The 25222-nt window shown below is 36.2% G+C and overlaps 5 protein-coding genes across 7 annotated transcripts; 4 read left to right on the top strand and 1 right to left on the bottom strand.

Moving 5' to 3' along the window:
- The first annotated feature begins 212 nt into the window (after positions 1–212).
- LOC128888820 (WAP, Kazal, immunoglobulin, Kunitz and NTR domain-containing protein-like) lies at positions 213–1615 on the top strand. Its single transcript, XM_054145964.1, has 4 exons — positions 213–310; positions 446–514; positions 1232–1405; positions 1478–1615. Exons 1-4 carry the CDS (start codon positions 304–306, stop codon positions 1561–1563), a joined length of 336 nt encoding a protein of 111 aa, XP_054001939.1. The 5' UTR covers positions 213–303; the 3' UTR covers positions 1564–1615.
- A 147-nt stretch (positions 1616–1762) lies between these two features.
- LOC128888816 (receptor-binding cancer antigen expressed on SiSo cells-like) lies at positions 1763–3619 on the top strand. The gene is made up of 4 exons (XM_054145958.1): positions 1763–2247; positions 2379–2531; positions 2601–2714; positions 2782–3619. The coding sequence occupies exons 1-4, from the start codon at positions 2092–2094 to the stop codon at positions 2971–2973; spliced, it is 615 nt and encodes a 204-aa protein (XP_054001933.1). The 5' UTR covers positions 1763–2091; the 3' UTR covers positions 2974–3619.
- Positions 3620–5269: 1650 nt separating this feature from the next.
- On the top strand, positions 5270–17963 carry LOC128888812 (protein dopey-1 homolog). 3 transcript variants are annotated; one of them, XM_054145947.1, is made up of 19 exons: positions 5270–5409; positions 6039–6269; positions 6347–6624; positions 6690–6855; positions 6917–7106; positions 7187–7362; positions 7450–7722; positions 7797–9354; positions 9423–9685; positions 9755–12893; positions 12982–13096; positions 13288–13459; positions 13532–13743; positions 13820–13972; positions 14079–14274; positions 14780–14791; positions 15164–15331; positions 15417–15528; positions 17496–17963. In XM_054145947.1, the coding sequence occupies exons 2-19, from the start codon at positions 6214–6216 to the stop codon at positions 17697–17699; spliced, it is 7443 nt and encodes a 2480-aa protein (XP_054001922.1). In that variant the 5' UTR covers positions 5270–5409; positions 6039–6213; the 3' UTR covers positions 17700–17963. The 3 variants fall into 3 exon arrangements, with proteins under 3 accessions (XP_054001922.1, XP_054001920.1, XP_054001921.1); XM_054145945.1 differs by having other exon boundaries at positions 12982–13120; XM_054145946.1 differs by lacking the exon at positions 14780–14791 and having other exon boundaries at positions 12982–13120.
- LOC128888817 (uncharacterized) lies at positions 15543–17051 on the bottom strand. Its single transcript, XM_054145959.1, has 2 exons — positions 16828–17051; positions 15543–16258 (listed from the first exon to the last, which is right to left on the bottom strand). Exons 1-2 carry the CDS (start codon positions 16892–16894, stop codon positions 15720–15722), a joined length of 606 nt encoding a protein of 201 aa, XP_054001934.1. The 5' UTR covers positions 16895–17051; the 3' UTR covers positions 15543–15719.
- A 2064-nt stretch (positions 17964–20027) lies between the features above and the next one.
- On the top strand, positions 20028–24607 carry LOC128888814 (zinc finger protein 567-like). The gene is made up of 6 exons (XM_054145952.1): positions 20028–21108; positions 21184–22374; positions 22458–22685; positions 22759–23109; positions 23185–23348; positions 23421–24607. The coding sequence occupies exons 1-6, from the start codon at positions 20779–20781 to the stop codon at positions 23596–23598; spliced, it is 2442 nt and encodes an 813-aa protein (XP_054001927.1). The 5' UTR covers positions 20028–20778; the 3' UTR covers positions 23599–24607.
- Positions 24608–25222: the final 615 nt, after the last annotated feature.

The following is a 25222-nucleotide window of genomic DNA, read 5'->3' as shown; positions in this document are numbered from 1 at the left end:
TCAGAAAGCAAGTATCATGAAATAACCAGCCAAGTGTATACGAAACAGAATAATCTCCGAGAAATGATTGAATCAGCAAGTGGTGTGGTTTCATTCGTGGTTGCAACAGGAATATCCTTTCGTCGTCCGGAAAATGGAGGTGGAAATAGGAGAGAGAGAGAGAGAGAGAGAGACGAGTTTATATAGCCGAGTTCTTATCTTGCCCCGATTAGACGTGATTCATTTCTCAACCAAGCAAAGTGCGAACTGGAAGGTGCGCTGCAGGTGAAGGAATTCTATGATAAAGGAGCGAACGAATCCAACATGATTAGTAGGTGTTTAATACTTTACGTATAATTTTTTAAGTCTATTTAATTACATGTTTACGCTCTTGTTTCGATATCATCAAAGTACAATGAAATTCTGGAAACGTTTTGAATCTAATATGAATCGTTTTGTGTCACAGAGAAGGGAACAATCTTATCGCTGATGGTGTGCCTGTTTGTCGCCACAATGGCAGTCGGTCAACTATCTAGTAACTATTAATCTATCGTCAAACGTGCAATTATTTCCAGAGAAATTAATTGTGTGTTAATTATAAAGCAATTAATCTTAATGTTTTTCACACTAATTCAAATTTCCCGCGCTGTCAATACCCTCATCTAGCGGTGAACAGGCCAAACTATTTTTCAGAGTTTGGTCAGCGCCTCTATCGGGAAAATGCTCAAGTTTGTCCTCGATAGTTCTATTTATGGCGACATAGGTATTCGTACAATTTCTTTTAATGTTATTTCCAATAACAAATAAGTGAACAAGCATTATAATGGTAAAATTTGAATGAAAATCATTTTTTAAACCTTGAACTCTTAACCGAGGACAAACTTGACTGTTTTCCCGTTAGAGGCCCTGACGAAACACCAACAAAATTAGTTTGACCCTTCCACCGCTAGATGACTATACTATCGATCTTTGGTCACATCGACATTTTTCCTTCATATTGCTCCTTTTCCTGTACCTTTTTCTTTACATAACATTTTTTTTATTATTATCTTAACTTATTCATTAATTCGGAAATTTAACCCACAGCCTTTCGATATCGTCTTTTTATATACTTTTACTAGTCGAATATTAGTTTCCGTATTCATAACATCAAGTCACATGGCCATTTCCATAGCTCTTTTTCGAATATCATCGACTTCTATTGCTTACGTTTTATTTGAATTTTATTTTATTTTCTATAATATCAATGTAGACAAAAGTGGACACTGCCCGCTGAGGAACAACGTGTTCATTTGTACACCCAGATGCGTTTCGGACTTTCAGTGTTTAGCGAATGAAAAATGCTGCCCGAATAAATGCGGAACCGAGTCATGTGTAGGATCCAGTCCTGTCAGTACCGGTAATGGTTATAAAGGATCAGACACAGGTAACGATATCGACGTGTCCAAGTCCTATACTCGAGTCTTCTTATGTAAATATACAAAGTTATACCTTTCAGGAGACGTTTATTGTGCTGGTATAAAATGTAGACCGTATCAGAAATGTCAATTCGATCGTAAGACGAAACGTGAAAAATGCACATGAACAAGTGGGCCAAGGGTTTAAATTTGTGAAATAAAAACATTGCAACAAGAAACTAATCGTTTTATTTGCTCACGTTCTAACCTATGAACATACAACACATTTCCTTTCGATATATTTGTTTGTATTCATTCATTCGTAAAATTGTCAACTTGCTGTTTGTTATGCATATGGTATAAGGCATAAGGCATAAAGCATAAGGTATACCGATACCGCGAGAAAGTCGAATCAAGTTGAAGTTTGATAAGCGACGATTGCAACCTGTTGAGAGTCGATAATCGACGAACCATCTTTAATCGATAATTCTCTGTAACCTTTGATGCAATAAAATTGCAATCCCAATAGTTAAGTATTATATTATTAGCGTTTATAAGTTAAGTACGAAATGAAGCAAAAGTAATATCGCTTCATGTTGAAAATGTCTCAAGAAAATGGCATTTGACTAGTCTCAACTTTACGTACTAGGAAACATACATATTTTGTTAACCACTGAGATAGAGGTTAGGGTTACAGCCACGATACACGATCACGATGGCTGTAGAGTTTTTAGTAAACCGCTTAAAAGCTCTTGTCGTACTTTTACTGGGCATATTTAAGCGTGCAATGTGCTGCCTTCGGCGTCGACGTAGATCGTCTTGCGATTCCATTCCTCTCTCTACAGTTGGTGTCGTACCAAACAATACAACAGTGAGTCTCAAATACTATATAGTACGTTTATTATATTCCCAATTTGATAGCTCATGAAAATTGTAAGATCATGTAAACCCTATTGTACCACTGACTTCGATAATAGTAATCACTGAAGATGCTTGCTCAAGGAATCAGAGCAGTGGGATCAATGGGAGGAAAATCCTGTTGTGGTTGTACCAGATAGGCCAGTTAATACGATACAAGCTAAAATCGAACAATACAGACAGCAAGCATCTAAATCATCGGAACCAACAGAGGAGCAGCTACCAAACTTTTTTGAAGTAATTATACTTGGCAATATTATTGCAAAAATAAAGTTACACATACTCGATCTTTTATATACGTTGCAGGATATGACACCAAAGATTACTAAGCAAACAAAAATTCTGGTTAAAGATAAAGCATCAGAGAATGCATCACGGAATTTTTCAAAGTTTGCTGTAGCCAGTGATCCTATTCCATCTGTAAGTTTACACATGTTATTGTATAATACATTCATAGTACTTTACTTATCAATTTTTATTTATACAGAATGAACTCGGCGAGTGGGAAGAAAATACTGTCGGTTGGGAAGAAGAAACATCAAAAGAATTCGGAGATACCGCAAAAACATTGAGAGAACAGAAGCGAAGAGAACGAGAGCAACGGTTGTTCGACCAGCAACAAAAGAGGATCGAACGAAATTTAAGACCACAGCCATTAGGAGCAAAACTGAATTCTTGATGAGAAAGAATACACTTGCAGAGTTTTTTTTATTGAAAATAATAATTCTTCTCCAACTAATGGCATCCGTGCACAACAAAGATTTTTCTTAAGTTTGCTTGGAACGTCATTTAGAGCTAAAAAATCAAAGCGAATTACAATTTCCATTGTCGGTAATTGTTACGTGCTCCTACAAAAATTCGTTCGATTGCATTGTACATAGATAATCGTACCGATATTTCGATATGTTTATCGATCATTAATACACTGCATACAACGCATTTAATTTATAACTTTGGTTTAACCGAAAAGCATTAAGCAGCATTTTATGCTGTGAGAAGAAATGAGGTTTTTACCATTAACGAACATTGTACTGCATCATTATAATATAAACAAAACGGACTGACTTATTTACAAAACGTACGTAAAGTCTTTAAATGAACTTGATTGTAAGAAAGATTGGAACACTTATTTTGGCCGTTTAAACTTTTTATTTTATAGTTACGATATTTTCAACGCTTACAAACATTCCATGTAAATAATCTTGTAGTGGTATTTTAAACTTGTATCTCATCTGTGATCGAACCGGATTATTTTTTAATTTCGATGAATCGTTCGACTAGTAATTTTTACTTGATAGGTACACAATAAATCGTGTTACTAAATAGTGGGCAACTGTACAGTTCCTAAAAACCTCGGATAGAAAAATGATTAATTAGCGGATTATTGAACGCATATGATCGAACTGTCTTTTCCATGTTTACTACAAGATAAGTCTCTCCACTGTAGGACTGTAAAAGATAAGCACGGGCCACAACCACAAAGGATAGGACATATCGTTTCCTTATACAGTCGTTTATTTTATTTTTACGTTTATCGGTCATTCCAAAGTCCGAAACGCGTTTTTCAACCATGTCTGGTAAGTACCCACGTAACCCTGTAATTGTTGATAAAATTCAGATAAAAGAAAATTGAATTTTCAACTTCACAGGTAAACAATTCTTGGCAATTTGAAAGCAATGTTATAGCAATATGACTTTAGAAATCGTGCTATGGAGGAGGCACAGCAAACAATGAAACTATATAGATTATAGATTATCGAAAGTGATTCATATCGAACTGTACGAAAGATAGCATCGTAAATGAACGTTAGTCATTCTACAATTGTTTGTCATTTAGGGAAAATTGGCAAAGTAAATTGAGTAGATTGATCAATCGGTCTGCATGATTCAAATGACGTACGTAAAGATACCAATTTTCTAACTCTAGATAAATAAACGAAAATTACTTTTTAAACAAATCGATACTCGTGATAAAAGAACATGATAAAATATAATTTGATATTAGCGATTAGGGGAACATTGATTTTATTGTGTGATAATATAGATTTCTTTGGTTCAAGGACGACGATATCAAATTCTGTCTGCTTTGTCCTAAATGAAGTTTTTAGTTTGCAAAATCTACGAATTTTGTCAGACCGAAGCAACGAAGCTATTCGATAGGGAAGCATGACATGAAAAAGAATTAGACGAAAACTATATCAAAGTTCGTTTAAATTTTTTAGTCTGAATAAAGTTAGATGCTTTGACGTTCTATCGATAAAACGACATTGTATGTATGTACATCGATCCGATACATTTACGATAACATCAATCAAACATGATAAATGGGTTTCACTTTTTTTAATTACGTCACACATGATATTTTACACCAGTGTTTCTCAAACTTCACCCTCGTTAAGAGCCCTTGGATAAACGTAAATTTTCGAAATCCTTTTGCATATCATAGTAGCGTTTCTTTTTCTAAGGATAATAAAATATCAGAATTTGTTTATTTTAAAATATACGTAATATACTTTCTTCCGAAAGTTAACGAATCCTAGTTTGAAAAATGCTGCTTTACGCGATATGTAGTATCGTGGCAAATTAAGAATGCAGAAATCTATGTATATAAATATACTATATGAATCAACGTTACTCGGCTGTTTCGAGATTTAGTCCATCTGATCCGCGTATTTATGTCGTGTCGTTGCTGCAAAAAAAAAATAACTTACAATGTTATACACGAGTTGTTAAAATTTTTATCTGAAAGTATTCGAATACTTTTGTAAGCCAACGTATACCAGACCGTATACGTATACGAATACGGTTAGCAATATCGGTTGAGAACTACGCTTCCGTTCGAACACGGCCAACTTCAGGCATTCGTAGGCGTGTAAATAGTACGTGCGGGAGACGATCAGACGATGGAAAAGCTCATCTGACGGAAGCGTTTCGCGAATCTGTTTGTGGTGATCCGTCTCGAGAATTATCGAATTATTCTCCCGGATTCCCTTCGAATAATCACTTCTTCTCGATGACAGCATTCGCGATTAAACAAATGTGGGGCTGCCCGATATTTCTCACCTTCACCCTTGACGACACATATGTATTAAATCCGAAATGTCAACATCAGGAGGTAAGCTGTCCCACTGTCTTTCGGACCAATGTGCGCCACCGAACCCTGCCTGGCTCATTTTTCTTGCTATTTCATTTACGCTCGCATCGAATAATATTCGTTAACCTTCTACGATAATAACGTTCGGCCTCTGAAAAAAATGTTCGACAATGACAGCTTATGATGTACTATAAGTATCTATGTACATACATATATATTTAGTACATATGTACGATACCGTGCGGGTAACCGCGAACGTATAAACAGACAGAAAAAAAAAAGCATTACACTGTACACGTATAAATTCCATCAAAAAATTCATTTCCCCAACCTTGTACTCGGATATTATCGTATATCTGCGAGCGGTCAGAAAATAAATATCTCGATCCGTGTCTTTTTTGGTTTGTTACTTTGAAAAATCGCAAGTCCAAGAATGGCGATAGGACGATTGCTTTGAATGTTACGAATAAAATAAGACGCTAATAAACGCGGTGAAATCGTCGGTGAAGTCGATATCTGGCCAACGACGATTATTTTTATCTGTGAAATACGACATTGCGAGAAGTTTTGTACATACCGAGAACACGCGGGACTCGGATTGCGTACCATTGAAATTCTGTCATGAGATGTTACCAAATTTCTCTTTGCAGATAAAGAAATGTATTCTTATCTAAATACAATGTGCAACGCGATAAGGGGATTCCTTAACGGAACTTGCTTTGTATGAATCATTTGTAATAGTGATAATCACTGGGATAATGCAAGGTGGATGGTGGTCTTGTGATAATCTATTTTTATTGTAAATTGCAACACCAGACAGCAACAATGGGATCTATCGCTTTGGAAGAGTACGAACTCATGAAGGACTCTAAATATAGAGTGTAAGTAAAATACTTTGTCTACTTAATAAAATTTCTCAAATACAAAATATCTAATTAAATGTGTGTATTTCGTACAGTTACGTGTCTGCAGTGGATAAAGCTCTGAAGAGTTTTGAATATACAAGCGAATGGGCAGACTTGATCTCAGCACTTGGAAAGTTAAACAAAGTGTTGCATAGCCATACCAAGTTTCCAGTTATACCTAGGAGAATTAAAATATCCAAGAGATTAGCCCAATGTATGCATCCTGCTTTGCCCTCTGGTGTTCATTTAAAAGCTCTAGAAACATATGACATTATTTTCAAATGTATGGGCACTAACAGACTGAGTCACGAGCTCTTCATATATAGCGCCGGTAAGAGAGTTGTTTCTTACAAAACAGTAAACTGTTAGATATATCGTCCGCTTGTATTCTTTTAGGTTTATTCCCACTGTTAGGTCATGCTGCTATGAATGTGAGACCATCCTTGTTGACGGTATACGAAACACATTTTGTGCCTCTTGGAGAGAGATTACGGCCTGGCTTAAGTGGATTTTTAAGCGGTGTTCTTCTCGGTCTTGAGGATGGTTCTGACCACTTTGATAGGTATTAGTAACAAACAAATATCAGCTTTGAGAGAAAGAGTTAACAAAAATTTTCATTGTAGAACAAACTCCTTACTTGAAAAGGTATGCGAAGGAGTAGGTCCAGAACATTTCTATGCATGTCTATGGGACTGTTTAGCTTCTAATTCTGGAATTCGACTTCCTGCTATATCGTTTGTGTTAGTACATTTCAATAAAAAGCTGCCAATGGAAGAACAAAAGTACATAATGGGCACAAATACCAACATTATGGTAAATAAAAATTGATGTAAAAAATAAAAGAAAATACTTCTTTTTCATTTTATTAATCGTTTGACGAAATCGTTACCTAGGTTACCGCTTTGTCTGCCGGCGTACAAGATAGTTCAGTGTTGGTACAAAGAAGCGCTTTAGACTTACTATTAGTTGGTTTCCCTGTACATAATAGTCAATTAACACACGAACAGATGGTATTGCTAGTCACGGCTGCTCTCGTCACTATACTAAGAAGGGACATGAGTTTGAATAGGTAAAATAAAAAGAGTAAAAATATATGGAAGGAATATATATGTCCTCAGATTCGATACTTGATACATTAAATTTACGTATATCATAGGCGATTGTTTGCTTGGCTTTTGGGTACTGAAGTAAGCACATCTATTTTAAAGAGAAAGACGGTTGCTACAGTCTCAGAAACCATGGAAAATGTACCCACTTATTTTGATTTGTATTCAAAAGAAATGTTAGTCGAGGCGATAAAAGCGTTATTAAAATCTGTCTGCGACGAGAGTCCTCAAGATTTGAAACCATACAGAATATTGGTCTCTTTGTTGGAGAAGGCAGATATCGGTCCAGTAATTCTGGATGACATTTTGTTTGAAGTTTTTAGGTAAGACTCGCGATCATCGAAACTAATACGCGACATAGTTATCGAGTATAATAAAATAATTCTTCTTGTAACAGGACATTTTATAATGCTTGTGGACAGTCGAGCAAAGTATCAAAAACGAACGAAGTAGTGAAATTAGCTAACCTGTTATTTTCAACATTAGAACCATCTTACGTTTGGATACATTGCGGACACTTGTTCGAACACGCTTGTCAAGCTAGAGCAAGATCTAAACGCGAAGTAGAAGACGTTGTTGTAAGGCCTGTGGGTAGCGGAATGCCGAATTTCATGGAAATATGTATATTAACGGAATTCCTACTCGAGACGGTGTCGTTGGACGCATTTATAGACACTCCCTCTGAGCACTTACCTGGCCTTTTTTATGAAATCATCAGTAAACTTATGTATCACATCGATCTTTTGTCTCCTATGGAGATTTCGAGGAGTCTTAGATTGTGCGCCAAGATTTTATCGAAAGTTCAACCAACGGTTGTATCGACTCACGCGGAGAAAAACGAGTTAGATATAAAATTAGATGTAACAGTGAATGGTAATACTACCGTAGCTCTCAGTGACAACTCCTTGACCGCAATACCATTAGAAAAAAGTCAGTCGGATAGCAAACTAAATAAACCGGACACATCCAGCGGTTCGTTTTCTGAAAAGAGTCCAAGCCCTCGGAGAAGGGCGAACTCGGGTGGTGCCGCTAAAAGATCTGACAAAAAATCGAAGAAGAAATCCAGCAAAAGTACCTCGAAATTGAGCGAATCTATGCAAGATAACAGCAGCAACGTTTCAGTGGTGGTGAGCGAAGACACTAAAAGCTTACCGAGAAATAAAAGTATGGACGACATAAAGACTAGATACATAGAAGCGAACAATATTAGTTCTCCATCCAAGGATCAGTTGACCACGCTAAAACAATCAAGTAAACATAGCGGTATGGGTTCTACAGGATCCTTAGGTAGAGGTCCATCTCCAGCGTTCCAAGCGCAACACACGATGTTGGAAAAATGCTTAAGACAGTATGAGAATTTTTATGTTAAACTAATTAGTAATAGAGTGCTGAGCAAAGAAAGAAAGGTACAGGACATGTATGACAATTTACTGATACCACTACCGAGGGAGAGTGTCGACGAAAGAATGCGTTATTTAGAGCTTTTGTTGAACTCTAGATTATCTATGGAGGATTCTGGGTTCTTCGGCCAAGACGTGTCCGTTTCAGAAGATTCCAAGCGTTTAGATATTCTTCATTTATATATCGATTCAGTTTCGCAAACAGAATGGGAAGAAGCTGTACGAATCGCGTCAAGTTTATTCGTCGAACTATCCACCTTTCCCAAATACTTTCATTCTGGCGATGGTTTGTTGGTAGAGGAAGAGCCAAAAGAAAACATCGTTTTGCCGGATTGGTTGAAAGTGTTGGTTGTCTGTAGCTGTTGGTTGGGAAAGCAACCTGCTTTACAATTGACTAGTATCGCTACGTTACTGGATTTAATAGCTTTATTGAAAGCTCACAACGACACCGAAACTCACCCGAAAAGCGGGGAAGGAATAACAGCTGTAATTATGGTGCCTTTATTGAAGCAATGGCATATAACCTATTTAATGCAATATACCAATGTGTTTCAGGTATTTCGTTTATTCTTAATTTATTCTTCTTTAAAATAAAGTAATGACTTAAAATGTAATTTCCAAAGGTACTGGCACATTCTTTGTGGCACCATCTCGGTGAATTGCCCGCTCACAAATACAGAATGCGATGCGTCGAACTACTACACGAGTTGCATCACGCTTTATACAACTCTTGCGATGCTGTCGAGGATGTAGTAGGGGCAGCGCTCACTACGGAAAACATAGAAAAGAGGATAGAATCCTTTAACAGATTTGCCACTTTGTGGCATCTTGGTCGAGAAATTGAAACAAACCCCAGGCTACGAGGTTGCATGAAATCGTTTGACCAGTAAGTCATTCAACTTTTCGATATATTACCGTACATAATATAGATTTTATGAATTTATTAATTTTATAGGTCGTTGTTAAAAATACTAGATAATCTACAGCTCCCTGATAATTCTCCTTTGAAGCTCCATGCCCAATCGTGGCTTCTACATTCTTTAATGCGAGGTGACATTTCACGAATAGTGGATCCGTTACTAATAATACTTCTAGATCCATCTACTTGTCGCATGAGCGTGCTCCATGTCAGTATACAACATAGTAATACCGTTCTGACAAAGAACGATCCCGTGGAGGAGAAATCCGAGGTACAGGATGATACCGAAGGTGCCGCGAAAATTTACGCGATTAGCTCCGTAGACGGAAACGTGATATACCATGTCAGCGATAGCGTAGACGAAGATAAAAAATGGAGGAAAGGCAAGAAAAAGAAAAAAGCTATAAATCCTGTTAAAGTGAAGAGAATATTTGCCGTGACTACATTAGCCGCCGGTGAAAATTGCAATCAGTACGTGACCGAAAGGAATCAGTTTATGAAGGAACTCGAGGTACCGCCAAGCATATCCGGTAATCGAAAGATTTCCGTATTCGTTAATCCTTTGTCGTTAAATTGCAACGAGAATTCGAATGACTCATTGACGGAAGACGAGTTGTTGCCTAGCACAAAGAAGACGAACATAACGACAGAATTATTGAAAAATGCCACCAGGTTCAAGAAGATAGATTTCGATAAAGGTTCGACTGCTAGCTTGGACGAGAGTCTCTTCGAGTCGACGAATTCCAGCTTAAAAACGAAAGATAAGAATGGATTAAAGAAATTGAACGGCGAAGTTGGCTCTTCGTTGGACTCCATTACCAACAGCTTCGATTCTAGCAGTCCTGAAGTTACTAATAAACAAACGAAACCTAAGAAAGATCCGGTTATAATGCCAGGCAGTTCTAGAGAAATAGCAGGGACTATTATTAAGGGTAAATACCATAGTACAAACGAATTCACAACAAATTACGATGTCCACGACGTCGGAAGTTTCGAGGCGAGCGTCGAAGTACCTAGTTGGACAATGAACGATGAAGAATCCGAATTGGAAGCCAGCACAACCGCGGAAGAATATTTTGGTAACTCGAGTAGTCAGACTATAGTCGAGGAAATTTTGAACGAAGTGCTCGATCAAGTGATACAATTATGCGACGACCCTGAAACACCTAAAAACACTAACGAGTCTACGTATCAGAATGCAAAGACGGGTCGTAACTATGGAGTCGGCGTTCATAACCTTCATTCGCATATGCTACTTTACTGTGGAGTCTACGACTCCACCAGAACATTGTACGCATTGCGTACTCTACGCAACGAACTTTTAACAAACACGAGAATGTTCTTGTGCTGTGCTGCAACGACTGGTGTAACTAATACGACCAAAAATACAACATTGTTAAACTTGTTAGCGAGACATCGGAAAAGTGTGTTTGGAAGAAACTTTCACGGGGATATAGCAAATACGGAATTCATAGCTGCTTACAGAAGCAGCATGTATTTAGAAGTTTTAATTAGTGTGTGCCTTTATTTTGCAAGAAGCTACTATCCCAATTTGGGACAGATGAGACTCACGCATGAAGAAATTTCAGGGAATCGACAGGTACAACTTGCGAGCGCAGAATTATTAACGCTAATATTTTCCGAGTTAATTCCTATTGTTCGTGACTCGGGAAAGGGTTTCAGTTGTTACATTGTCGATCTACTTACAAAATGCAAAGTACAAAAGGTCGCGTTACACTGTCTCGTATCTAGCGTCATGAACATGAAAAATGCGCATAAAGAAAACGAAGAAGTGTTTACGTTTACCGAAGAAATAATTTTGTTTAATGATCCGGTCACAGATAGCGATGTAAATAAATGCAAATACAGGGCGAGCGATCACACCGAGGCTTTTCAAATACAATTATTGAGACTATTGCTAGCTTTAATCATGTTGGAACATCAATGCAGTAACCAGAAAGGCGAAGAGATATGCCCACCAACTGCCCCAGCACCAAGTACACCAACAAAAACTGTTCCTAACATCATGGGAAATAGCTTAAAATATATACCCGGTGCACCAATTCCACAACAACCGATGTTCCTCGCTAGTATACTTAGCGCTTTACAACTAGATCATATGAGACACTTGCATCAGTTTTGGACGACCCTCGTGACATCGAGTCTTCCATTTATGGGGTCTTCGTTAACTGGAATAGTGACATCGGTCATTCACCAATTGTGTTGCAACATCGAGCATTTAGCATCATATTACATCAATGAAGATACGATGACAAAGTTGGAGGACATAAGTACCGTCGAGTGTTGCCTTCCCGCGGATTATACAGTCACGCATCTAGAAGCTTTAACATTTTTACTTCATTACTGTTTATTGGATACGACGCAGCAAATAGGCTTTTCATTTAACCAGCCTTTGAGCGGCACGATTCAAACTGGAATTCCCGGGGCGAATCCAGGACAGATATTCAATAATCTGATTCACGTATTTATGCCGAGCCCACTTTCTCCGGATCTAACCGCACCGAAGGATATAAATGGCGCTAACGAGCTGCTGCAACATGCTAGAAGAACCGCTTTGAGTCATCTGCCACGAATAATTGCATCTCTTTCTACCCTTTGGCAAGCAGTTCTGGTAACGAAAGACAATGAACAGGCGAGTTGTGTAGTGGGTAGCCCAAGAATAGTAAAGCATCAACTTTTAGAACTCTTATCTCCTATATCTTTTCATCATGGAGTAAACTTTTTGGCCGCCATTGCTGTTGCTTGGCACGAAAGGCGACACCCTTCTAGCAATTCGAAAAAAGTCCTACCGGAAGCTTGTCCAAATCAGCAAGTTATGGTTCACTTGGTAAGCGCGATTCGCGTGATGCCTATCGATACTTTGGTCCAAACTGTGCATCAAGTAGTAAAGACACCGCCTCCTATCCATGGAGTGAAACAAGATTTTTCGTTGGAAGTTTCCGTGTTGGAATTACTTTATGTATACATGCAAAGTAACACGTCTCAGTCTCTTATCGAATCTTGGACATCTTTGCTGGGTTTGCTTAAGGACGGCCTATCGTTAACAGCGCCTGCTCAATTTCTTTTATTAGCAATCTTAAACGAATATGTGCAGAAATGTCCTCCTATGCAGGAGAAGAAAGATATACGGGATTTACAGGATGTGTCGGCGAAGGTACTTTCTTCATTCTTTTATTCACACACACACCCACACCCACACACACACACACATACACATATAATTATGTTTTAAAATATTTTAGTTGGTCGAATCATGCTCGCAAATAGCCGGAGCATGTTTAGAACAAACAACGTGGTTACGAAGAAACTTGGCAGTAAGAGAAGACGCCTTCGAGGTCGCTGAAGGATCTTCGGAAGGTAAAGAAGGCAAAACCGGTGCTGGTGCGTAATATGCTTTCTTTCTAAAACTATTCTTTTTGTAAGTTAGCTCAGTAATTGAAACTTTTGTTATTTATTATTTTATTTTTCTGTATCAGCGCGACATTGCTTTAGCATATGAAACTTGGATAGATGTACGTGGTAATTGTCAGATTTTTTTTTGTATGCAGTGACACCTGGTGCTCCTCCTAACGCAGCATTCAGCGTTCAAGCACAAGCTGTGTTGGCAGAAATATTAGCACCGTTATTGGATGTTAGTTATGGTTCTCAAGAGAAGGAACGCGTAGTAACGTTGTTAACCAATCTTATGTATAATGTTACGCCGTATCTGAAAAATCACTCGTAAGATTTATTCGTGTTTAACACAATGAATTTCTTTACAGTGACACGTTTTATTAATTTCGTAACTTTCAGGACAAAAAATATTGCCTCCTTCACGGCTTGTTCTCAGTTACTGAGTTCCTTATCTGGCTACCAATACACGAGAAAAGCATGGCGCAAAGATGTATTGGATCTTTTACTAGATTCTGCCTTCTTTCAAATGACACCAGCTTGTTTACCGTATTGGAGGACTATCATAGATAATTTAATGACACATGACAATACAACCTTCCGGGATCTAATGAGTAGGTGTCACGCGCGATCATTTAAACGCGGCTTATCTTGCGAATGAGTTTTGTTAGCGAATCTATTCTGTTGCAGATCGCGTTTCCATGGCTCAAAGTAGCAGTATCAGTATATTCTCCTCAAAGGAGCAGGAGTACGAACAGAAGGCTCAACTTTTGAAAAGGCTAGCATACGTAATACTTTGCAGTGAGATGGATCAATATCACAAGTACATGCCTGAAATTCAAGGTAAGCCGTTAACGAGATTAAAAGTACGTAAAGTAAACCCTAGTAAACATCCTTTTAACGATTACATAAAATGGAATTGAATATTTTGTTTTTTTTTTTAAACTAGAACGATTAGCAGACAGCCTACGACTGCCACAAGTGATACCGTCTATTCAGGCACAAGTCTTTCTTTGTTTTCGAGTGTTACTTTTAAGAATGTCACCGCAACATGCTACTTCCTTGTGGCCAGTAATTGTTAGCGAGCTTGTTCAAGTCTTCCTATATATTGAACAAGAATTGAATGCAGACAGTGAGGAATTCAGGTACACACACGTATATTATTTACAGTAATTGAAGTTATTCTGCTTTCGGGATTTTGGTGCTTTCGATGCATGATATACCAGTGGTATCGATTGAAACATTATTAAAGGAAAAACTTAATATAGCCAAGACGGACATTGTACAATAGAGTTGTTTAACGGACGGTTCCGTTAGAGAAAATATGATAATTTTTATTTGAGAAGTATTATTTTTTACTAATAGTTACATACTATTATTATTATATCAAAAATTTAATTGTAATTGAAATTTTTTTTTTAAATTGTTTTAATAGCAACATTTATTGTCTACCTTTCATGTATCCTTTGCCAGCTCTTTTAACCCCTTTTGTTAGCATATAATGTGCTATGCTATAATAAAACTGTTTGCATTTATTCCTTACTAACATTAACAATACCTAATGTCTTATTGTTTTTGGCTCTGTTTCGGTATCCGCAATTTGGTGGAATTTATGATGCCTCCATAAATTGATTGGTGTTGGGACATCAGTCGTCATGGCAGGTAATTGAATGCTTCTTGCATATTAACGATCGTCCGAAGAAATTGCATATCGGAATAATGTATCTAAGAATTACAATTGTTTCCGTATCATAAAATGATATGTACGTCGTTTTAGGCAACCATGGCATTTGTTACCTAAGGCATGGCCTTAGATACCTTGTTCGTAAACATAGACATGCGATACAATAAATTTTCACAATAAAAAAAATTGAAAGTTAATGTCACATCTTTTCAAGAAATATGCGGTAGTGTCGAATGATAGTAGTTACAGTTAAGGGGTTTATGTTTGTTTTGTCTTTTCGCTTTTAATTGCAATAATTTATTGATAAAAATGTCATCTTTGAGTGAACTGTATTATCTATCTTTATGCAGTTCGCACATAAAACTGCTCTCAGCTTTGGATTCTTCTTGGGCTGTAAATGCCAGTAACGGACTCCAAGCACACGGCCATCCGCATTGGTTGCAATTACAACTAGCTGCTGCAAAATTGTTGGATCTAGCGTTACTTTTACCCGCGCATAGGCTTCCACAGTTTCAAATGTAAGTAAAAGAGCAGGTCCATACGGTCCACGCAATAAACAAACCTTTCTAGCGTAAGTCCTAACAAAATTAAATGTTTATGCAGGTATAGATGGGCATTTGTCGGAGATTCGGCAGCGGGATGTATGGATAACAATAACCTGTCTTCTGATTTTGTACCGCACATTACGAGAATAGCAAAATTGATGGATAGCAAGGTATGTTAAAAAAAAAAAAAAAAAAAAGAGAGAGAGAGGAAAGAAAGACACTTTACATTCGGTTTTACGTATACTTTTGTTACTTTATTAAGATTAATGCGAGTTTAATACTTTGTTGTATCGTATAAAGCGCTAACGATACTGACAGTACAACTAAATCAGCATCTCTTAGTTTGGTTAACTTAAAATATTTATACGTTGATATAATCCTCCCCTCGTGGACATTCTTCCGGTAACATACATCGTTTCGTTTTCTCGTCAAAGACATATTCTTCTTTACATTCGCATCCACTCCTACATGGTGTATAACAATCTACTACATCTGGTTCGGAACATGTGAACCGACAGACGCAATGGGTCCAAATGGATCTATCGTCGCACTCTTGAGGATTTTTTGCAAATACATGATCAAGTTCTTCGTAATCATATCCAGGAATTCTATGCTTTGTATATCTATACACTCTTTTCGGTTTATACCAGTCCAATTGCGCGTCATGTGTTATTCCCTTTTTGTGAGAATCGTCGATAATTTTAAAGGGAATATCGAGATCGCGTATATCAGGACAAACGTCGCACCTACGTCCTCGCGCCACTGTGTCCTCGAAGTCATTCAAAATATAATAGTCATCCTGAACAATATTCAAGTGATCATTCTCGAAATTTTCAACATAACCAATTGGCATTTCTTCGTAAAATTCTAAGTCTTTATAATCAGAATCATCCGTGTATTCTAAAAAATGCGATCCATCGAATTACCTTATTTGCAAACATTAGGAAAAATATAATAAGACGAGTAACTTATTCTGCAGGTTTGAATATTATGCGAGTAATATAAATAAAACTTGATGGTTTAATATACCTAATGATTTATCACATTTAATTTCTGCTAATTACTACCAATCAGCTTAAATTAAGGCCATTACAAGCAGCGAAGTTACGACTGTTCACATCGTTCATATTTTTATCATCATTTTTATTTGCATCACGAAAGAAATAGTTAATGAGAGCAATTGTTATGTATTTGGCAAAATATATTTACTCTTTTGTAAATTCTAAATAAAATAATAAATGAAAAAACTAGTTTAAAATTACATTGGAGAATCTTTGCAAATATGAATAAATAGCATGGTCAGAAATTGTTCAAACATTCTAAAAACATTACTATACAAATTTAATGTAAGTGAACATTTATCACAGATCATTAAAATATGTACTTTCATTTAACTAGTACAGAACATGTACTTATTAATTTGACTTGAATGTTTAAAAAACACTTCTTTTATTATATGTAACACTTACGAGCATTTATTACCACTACAAGATAAAAGACGAAATAAACAACTGTTCTTAGTCCAGTCACTGCCATGGCCACTTTCAAACTGACTGACAGTGAACTGTACACGACCTTTCACTATTATTACATACACAAATGTACACAATTAACACTGTGCTTTGCTTGCACGTCTCTTTCAATTAGAAACAATTAAGTGTCTTTTAAATTGCATTAAAGTTAGAATTATATCACATACATTGGTTTTTTATTTATAATATTTTATACTTTTAATTTCTATAAGAATTAAAAAGAGACTCGTTTCATTTTTTATCGTTAATATTTCTCTTTTTATTGTTCCTTTGATTAAACAGAATACGTGTACTGCTATGAACTGCTTTCACTGATGAAATACTTATTTTGGCAACGTGTAAAGCATATATATCTATGATTTATTTTTGAAACTAAGCCAATAACCCTGTACTCCAACACGAATCGGTGCTTGAATTATATTTAACATTACGTACAATATACAATTTTGGATATATCATTTATAAAACAATTTTCTTAAACGAAATTTATAACACTTAATGACTTTGAAGACGAACTGTTTTTACATATGATGCGCGATCATATTGTAAGCTCGAAAGAAGGGACATGTATACGTTCACATTTTAAATGTATATTTTATTTGCAGTACAAACAAGATCAGAATTCTACAAAAGCAACACCTGGTGAACTTCTTTTAACTTCGAACAACATTCGTTCGTTGCAAGATCTACATTATTTTTTTACGACGCTTAGCCGCAGGTCGAGCGATTCACAAGCGCCGTTAAATATCACACAGTTAGAAACAGTGATCGAACAAGACTTTCTTGAGAAGATGCCAGCCGCAAGGTAGTAGGAATATACTTTCAACAATGTAGACAAGCGACATTTGAACGACAAAGGTGGAAGAAGCATCTGAACACCTTTTATTCTTTGATATCTTTTTAAATGCACGAATGCGAACCGTTAATGAGACGTACGAAAAATTAAAACATAAAAAAAAAAAGAGAAATGAACGGAATTCCGTTGAAAAGAACAATGTTCGATTCTATGCGGTTTCATCATAAACTTGTTCATCGTAAATTAAGTAACATAAAGGTATCTGTAACATATAGTAATATTTGAACGAAATGTTTGATTTATTAGCTAAGCTTCTAACTTGTCTCCTCATTCGGTTGTGAATAGTTATCAAAATATACGAGACGCCAGGTTTACCTGGCCGAATTATATATCTGTAGAAAATATGTACAGTGTAACATATTTTATCGAAACTGTTATTTTTCAACTGTTTTTAAAGTTATCCGTTTCGTGTTTATTATACGCATCCCTCTTTCCTGGTACCGTGTAGTTTTAGAGGGATAGCGATGCAGTATATATATATATATATAATATAAGAAAGCGAAATCTTTTTTATTTCCTTTGAATTTACATGTCAATTCATAAAGAGTGCAACACAGTGTGTCCAATGAGGAACATTATTGAATCGATGATACGTATACTTGCGTACTATAATGCGTATACATCAATAAATTTTTCATTTTTTCGTTAGATTTTTGTAATTTAAACATTAAATAGACACCTGTACCTAAACAAAGTGATTTTTAAAGTGCAAAGTTTGGGAGATATTAACTACTATACTTGGGAACGTTAATTATATCCAGAAATTTAACGTTGTATATGAACAAACAGAGGAAGAAAATGCATTTGCATGTATCGCACGTATGAATATTATATTCTTTTTTATTGGGAATTTTTTATTAGCATATTTTTTCATTTGTTAAGAAATTGTATTTTTACAGTATTTTAAATATTTAAGTCGTTGTTATCACACACACACACACACGCGCGCGCGTAATCGATATTAATCTACATACATTTATTGGCATCAAATGAGAATTTTTATTGATAGTATAATGTTCACACGTGCGATTCATTAACTCGTATGTAATTAAGAGAAAATCAACAAAAAGAAACTTGTTGTAAAATTATTTTTCTATATGTGATCACTACAGATTCCGAAAGAGCATGCAAGTTTATAAACAATTTATAAAACATGAACTTATTTATAAAATACTTATTCGCTAGAGTTGCCATTTTTATTTTATCATGTATATGTATATATTTGCTATGTAATTGCTGATATATTATCACCACTGTCTATCGCTGTTTCACATTTGCTATATGCGAAACAAATTAACTGAATGCGTATACAGAAGCATTATTGTGCATCATATTCAATTCAATGATTAAAGAACTAAGTAAAAAACAAACGTATATCTATACGAGCAAGTATTATCAGGTTTTGTAATTGATGCTTGTTATGCAAATACATATTAGCATTTTGTTACTTCCTTTAAAAAGCACTCGTGTATCGATCATTCATTTAGTATACACAACGTAAATACTTGTTAACTAGGATGATCTGCATTTGTTATATATACAAGATGTAATATTTCGACTTGATATTTTATTAAAATTTTATTAATATTATTTTGACATTGATAAACGAACCATTGAATGCAGAGTAAAATATGTTTCGCTAGGATTTAATGCATTTCTTTCATTAAGCTTTCACTACATCCTGTATATAACTTTAAGACGAAGCGTTAGGAAAACAATTTGTTAACTTATTCTCGAATGTAATATTTTTATATAAAAAATTATTTGTTACATTAAGTTCTTAGCTTTCTATTTTTTGTTGTTTTAAGTAACAGGAATTTCAATAAACTTTTCATGCAATGATTCGAGACTTGTAAAACATGAGATTGTAAAAGTATCGGCAAGAGCAAATAAGTGATATGCATATATATTTATGTTGAAATAATGTAAATTTATACAATAAATTAACGTTCAACAAATTATTACAGAATTTACCCTGTAATTTCTGTAATCGTTAATCAATTTTATTCAGGTACAGAACTGGATGAAGTCTGTTTTTTTTAACTAATATCGATTGCTTACCTCTGTTATCATTTGTACATAGATTTGGAACTTGGACGAAAAAACTCGAAAGAAGATTAAAAATATTTTGAAAATTTAAATATTTAAAATAAAGCAAACGCGTTATGCTGAAGCCCGCGCGATGGACTCGTGGATTCAAATCGACCGCGTCTCTCATTACCTGATGTGATTCTTGTTCGACGATCAATGATCCTGGCCACGCCATTAATATCGAGCATCTTCGTAAAATCCACAGTTTATTATTCTTTCTTTTTTTTTTTCTTTTCTTTAATTGCATTCCATCACGTTCGTCGAAATATTAGCGATGCGTCGTGTTTGTCACAATATAGACAGATAAAAAGAAATTACTCAAGGACTAACGTACTGAATCATACGCGCGGCGATAATGCGTAAGGCTTCGAAGGGGATGGCTTTTCGAGCACTGGAATAGTTATCAAAATACACAGCGACCGCATAAGGTGTCGAGAGAAAAGAAAAAAATGCGAGCTCGACGACTGGAGACAGATCGAAGGTGCATATGTGATAGACAACAGTATTAAGCAATATCCATGCACATAAGCGGTTACGTGCGGGAACCGGTTCTCTCGAATCGTTACACTTGAAAGGCTAGTTCCGAACGATCGAAACATCGTAAGGTGAAAGTATTAGAATGATAAAAAGAAACATTCGGAGTACGCAGATCGAAAATTTCCCGCTGAAATTCGGTCAAAGGCACGTGTAACGTGGCTACGAGGAAGATGCACGCGTCCTTTAATCGCGATTTTGAAAGTGAGACCAATGTTTGTCCGAAGCTGCTAGCTAACCTAATTCGAGGCTGATCGTGTATCGCGATCAGAGTCTCTGGCGCGAACGTGACTGCGGAAAATAAATTTGTATCGCCCATCATTGTATAAACGTTCTCTCCTAACCATCTGAAAAAGTCGTAAGGAGCAGCAGTTTCGAGCAGTTTTGTTACCAACAACTTGTTTACAATGGCTATACCCAACAACAAGTGGGAGAATGCTTGCAGACTATGCTCGGAGGAGAAGAACGAGATGCTGTCAATTTTCGGTAACGAGGGAGTGCAACGTAAAGTCGCGCAAAAGTTACGCGCTTGTCTGCCTGTCTTAGTGTACAAAACCGATCCACTGCCAAAGCAAATATGTCAGTTCTGTGCTGCAAGGCTGGACGATGTTTACGAGTTTAGAGAATATTGTCTGAGCGTTTATAAGAGTATGCACTTAAAGTTATTAACATATAAGAACATCGAGTCTGTTCAGATTTATCTAGATGCAATGAAAAACTCGCCCGATCCTTGTCAGGTATATATTCTTTCGTAACTACTCGATCATATTAAATCAACTTTAGTTTCAGTTTTGTTTGTGTACAATTTTCAGGCCCAGCTATGGAGGGAAAAGTCGAGAGCACCGCCACCTTTAGTCCCTTTGCCAGCCACACTGCCAGTCGAATGTCCATCGACGCCGACAGATATTAGTCGAGAACACCCAAACACTTGTATCGAATCATTACCCGAATTACCTTGCGAAGTAGAGATCAAAGAAATGAATACAGAACCGATATTGGAAACTGATGTTAATATGTACGAATCGCCGAATATAAACAGCATAGAAAGCGAGTTATATAAGACAGACGCGATAGTAGATGATAATACAAATTCGTTAAAAGGTGAGAGTACAGATTCTCAAGATGAAGTAGAGATAGAGAAAGAAGAAAAACGGACGAGTATATTGGAGCAGGTATTGATGGGTAGAGTAACAATGAACGATAGAAAGGACTTGAATTCAAAGGAGAAGCTGTCTTCTAAGTGGTGGTGTGCTCCTTGCAATAGTTACTACAAAACAAAGGAGGGCTTAGTGAAACATATGCAGTTACATTGTCCAAGAAAGTACACGTGTAGAAAATGTTCAATGTGTTTTGAATTAGTAGAAGAGTTAGCTAAACACGAAGCCACTAGTCACTTGAAAGTGTCTGTAGATTTTTATAGAAGCGATAAAGATTGCGATCAATGCGATAGACAATTTGTTAGCTGGGAAATGTTGAAGCAGCACAGGTTACGCGATCATTTGGCCGAAGCGATCGAAATCGGTACCAATACATGGTGCTCGTTATGCAATAGATTTTTCCCGAACGTAGAAGATTACGAAAATCATACTCAATTACACGAAGACAGTAACAACACATCGATGAAAGCAACCCCAGCGACGGATCAACAATCGGTTGCGCTTTCAAAAATTGAGGAACCTCCGAAGGAAGTAAAGAGAGAACATTTTGTAGAAGCTACCAAATCGCTTACATGTCCTACTTGTGGAAAGGTCTGTACTCAACAAAGCGCATTGTCGAATCATATGCGTACCCACGAACCTAAGAGACACAAATGTGATATATGCGGACGATCTTTTGGACTTCTTATACGTTTAGCAGCACATAGAATGAGCGAACACAGCCAACAGCCTACGATGTCCCCTGTAACGGGTAGCGTTGAACAAGAGGAAGCATTCAATGCTGAGAGAGAAGCCAGAGAAGCTCGAGACGCGAGAACTCGTGCAAGAACCAGAACATACTGGGAGGTTCGGTTATACCTCTTTAGCTGCATGCTACTCGAAGACTCGACAAATTTATAATACATTTATTTTAACATTGTAATTTGTAGGCAGTGGAAAGAACGGATATTCCCAATCAAGAAGAACCACCTCCAAAAAGAAATACCAATACGTTTAAAAATGTAGCAAGATGTGGAATATGTTTACAATGGTTTAGCGATCATACCACGATGTTAACTCATTTGCAAACACATTCAGACAACAATACTTGTAAGAATTTTACTTGTCACATATGTAAGAAATCTTTCAAGGAAAAATGGCAATTATTTAGACACGAGGTATGCATCAATTGCACACGCTTTATTTTTATTCATCTTTACGTGTTTTTTAATATGTTTTATTTAATAACAGATGTCTCACAAGCGTAACGAGTCTGTACCAATGTATGTATGTAATGTATGCAATAAATCATTTGTCGACAAGAATACATATAAAATACACCAGAAAACGCACATCGTTGATAAAACATATCACTGTTCAAAGTGTAACAAAATATTTTTCAAAGAAGTGTCACTGTTGACGCATCAATGTACACCGGGAGGTTTGTTCGGTAAAAAAGGAGTTGCCTCGAAGTCGTTGCAAAAATCTGGATCATTGAGTACAGGTAAAAGGTACAAATGTTCTAAATGCGATGCATCTTTCAATAGTTTTCAATCGAAGAATTCTCATATGAGAGTGCATATGGAAGGATCGCATACAACGGTAAGTTTCATGGGATTTTCTTTTCGAGCAATCAGTTACTCGTTACATTTAAAATCTTTTACTTTGTTCGCATAGGTACGAAAACATGAAGTACAAGCGGAGGTGGAAGAAGAAGCTATGCCAAAATTAAGTCCTGAAACATCGATGGAATACACGTTACCTATCGAACCGAAAGTGGAGATAAACGAAGAAAGTACACCAGCCCCCGTTAAACGAACCCTTATTAGGACAACTGGCGGGTAGGAGTTGAAAGTTTGTTCACAATTGTGACTTTTTCGCCTCTAATACTTTTATTTCTTTTTATTTTTTAGATATCGGTGCGGGGTATGCCAGTCTCCATTCGTTTTACGGGAATTAGCAGTCGCACATTTGAGATCTGCACATCCTCTGATGCCGTATCAATGCCCATATTGTAAAAAACGATTCACAACTCAGTACACGTTTACACATCATATTAAGACAGATCACCTTGACGAGCACGAGAATTGAATCATACGAGTTACTAGTAGCTCTAATATGCCAAACAGTTCTTGTACCATAAAATATGCCTCGAACAGAAGGCAACTTTTGTTCATATACGTAATATATAAGGTGATCTTATAGAATAATCTGTACGATTATTTTAATATCTTGAGAATATATTAACAAAGATTGTTGATACAAAAAAAAATGTTTAGTTGAAAGGAGAGGGTTGTCATTGACTGTTCTTTCTAAAAAAAATATCGTTTCTACTACACGACGATCACCTATGAACCGCATATGTCTCTGGCCAACATTTTTTTTAATATTTTCTCAACCTTGGGAAATAATCGAGTTGGTTTTTTTTTATAAGAATCATCCTATATACAACAGTTCTCGGTTACACACCGGAGCTGCGTTGTTTTATAATCTGGCATACTAGTTCCTGATCAAATAATTGGCCTTAAACATTTTGTAGTTCTATTTCGTGAAATACGAACAAAAAAAAAAAAATATATATATATATATATATACACACACATATATATACATATATAATACATTCGTAAATAAATATAGATTGTTCTGAATGAGATATACTTTTTAATAAATTTTAAGTATCATTTATTATAGGAGACTGGATAAGATTAGTACTTATACTGAACGTGCCTGTTTAAGTACTGTGTCATAACCCTGCATAAATTTTTAGACGAATTGATTTTGGAATTTCGAAAAGAGAAAATATCGTATTAGATATCGTATATCTCGTTAGCGAATAGTTACGACGAACGATATAGACGTGTTACCTGTTTGTATATTCGTTAGCATCGTCCATACATTCCTTTTCTTTAACGAAAATTGAGGTTTTAAAATAAAAAAAGATCTTTCAATCGTCATCTCATAATAACTAGATTGACTTTGTGTATAGAAACTTAGGGATTAATAGTCGGCAAGTAAATCTGTAATCGCGCTGTACATTTTTATCATTATTTTATTTTATATATAGTGTATTTACAATAAAATCGCTGTCAAGAAAAAAGCTCTGTACGCTTAATTAAATAAATTTTTATTACAGAACGGGAATATATACTATCGCGAGAATCGATCTAGTATTTCGTCTGTTGTAGAAATCGGCAAGAGTAAACACGTACATCTTGAATCGTATTAACGGTTATTGTTTCTTTAATTTTCGTGTATACTTTGCTATAAATGTTCAAAGGTGCGATCGATGAAATTTGAATATAGTATATGGAACCAGTAGCAGATGGCGATGCAAGTATCTACGTTACGTTTACATGCGGTACGTGAGCAACAAGCAACTATTGTTTCTAACAATAGATCGTATCCCTTTAATTCGCTAGGTGAACGAGTAGTAAAATTATTATCGAACCGATAAACGTCTATAGTTAATATTCCTTGAATTCCGTAGTTTGTATTCATTAGTAAAATTCATCGCTATGCATACATGTATACATATGTATTTTCTAGGTCTGACTACATCACCGTTCGCTACTGCAAAGTGTCCGACTATGAGCTATCGGTACTACTCGTGCGACAATTTGCAATCAGAATGTTTACAGTGACATCAGATATTGGAGGATGTTTTAAATTCTAATACTACGTCTGGAATGTTTCTATTCGATGCTGCGCAGAA

The sequence above is a fragment of the Hylaeus anthracinus genome, unplaced genomic scaffold (assembly GCF_026225885.1).
Source record: "Hylaeus anthracinus isolate JK02 unplaced genomic scaffold, UHH_iyHylAnth1.0_haploid 11994, whole genome shotgun sequence".
In the NCBI taxonomy this organism is placed as follows: domain Eukaryota; kingdom Metazoa; phylum Arthropoda; class Insecta; order Hymenoptera; family Colletidae; genus Hylaeus; species Hylaeus anthracinus.
Note: the sequence above shows the minus strand (reverse complement) of the source record. Positions and strands in the feature narration are given on the sequence as shown.

Bases quoted from the DNA above. Each gene is read 5' to 3' on its own strand.
- LOC128888817 (XM_054145959.1), bottom strand. From the start codon at position 16,894: ATGGCAGTGACTGGACTAAGAACAGTTGTTTATTTCGTCTTTTATCTT. The intron at 16,259-16,827 runs GTAAGTGTTACA...CGCATTTTTTAG, and splicing joins TGTAGTGGTAATAAATGCTC to AATACACGGATGATTCTGAT.
- LOC128888820 (XM_054145964.1), top strand. The intron at 515-1,231 runs GTAACTATTAAT...ATATCAATGTAG, and splicing joins GGCAGTCGGTCAACTATCTA to ACAAAAGTGGACACTGCCCG. The intron at 1,406-1,477 runs GTAACGATATCG...TATACCTTTCAG, and splicing joins TTATAAAGGATCAGACACAG to GAGACGTTTATTGTGCTGGT.
- LOC128888814 (XM_054145952.1), top strand. From the start codon at position 20,779: ATGGCTATACCCAACAACAAGTGGGAGAATGCTTGCAGACTATGCTCG. The intron at 22,375-22,457 runs GTTCGGTTATAC...TGTAATTTGTAG, and splicing joins GAACCAGAACATACTGGGAG to GCAGTGGAAAGAACGGATAT. The intron at 23,110-23,184 runs GTAAGTTTCATG...TTGTTCGCATAG, and splicing joins TGGAAGGATCGCATACAACG to GTACGAAAACATGAAGTACA.
- LOC128888816 (XM_054145958.1), top strand. From the start codon at position 2,092: ATGGCTGTAGAGTTTTTAGTAAACCGCTTAAAAGCTCTTGTCGTACTT. The intron at 2,248-2,378 runs GTGAGTCTCAAA...TGCTTGCTCAAG, and splicing joins TCGTACCAAACAATACAACA to GAATCAGAGCAGTGGGATCA. The intron at 2,715-2,781 runs GTAAGTTTACAC...TTATTTATACAG, and splicing joins CCAGTGATCCTATTCCATCT to AATGAACTCGGCGAGTGGGA.
- LOC128888812 (XM_054145945.1), top strand. From the start codon at position 6,214: ATGGGATCTATCGCTTTGGAAGAGTACGAACTCATGAAGGACTCTAAA. The intron at 7,363-7,449 runs GTAAAATAAAAA...CGTATATCATAG, and splicing joins AGGGACATGAGTTTGAATAG to GCGATTGTTTGCTTGGCTTT. The intron at 12,894-12,981 runs GTACTTTCTTCA...AAAATATTTTAG, and splicing joins TACAGGATGTGTCGGCGAAG to TTGGTCGAATCATGCTCGCA.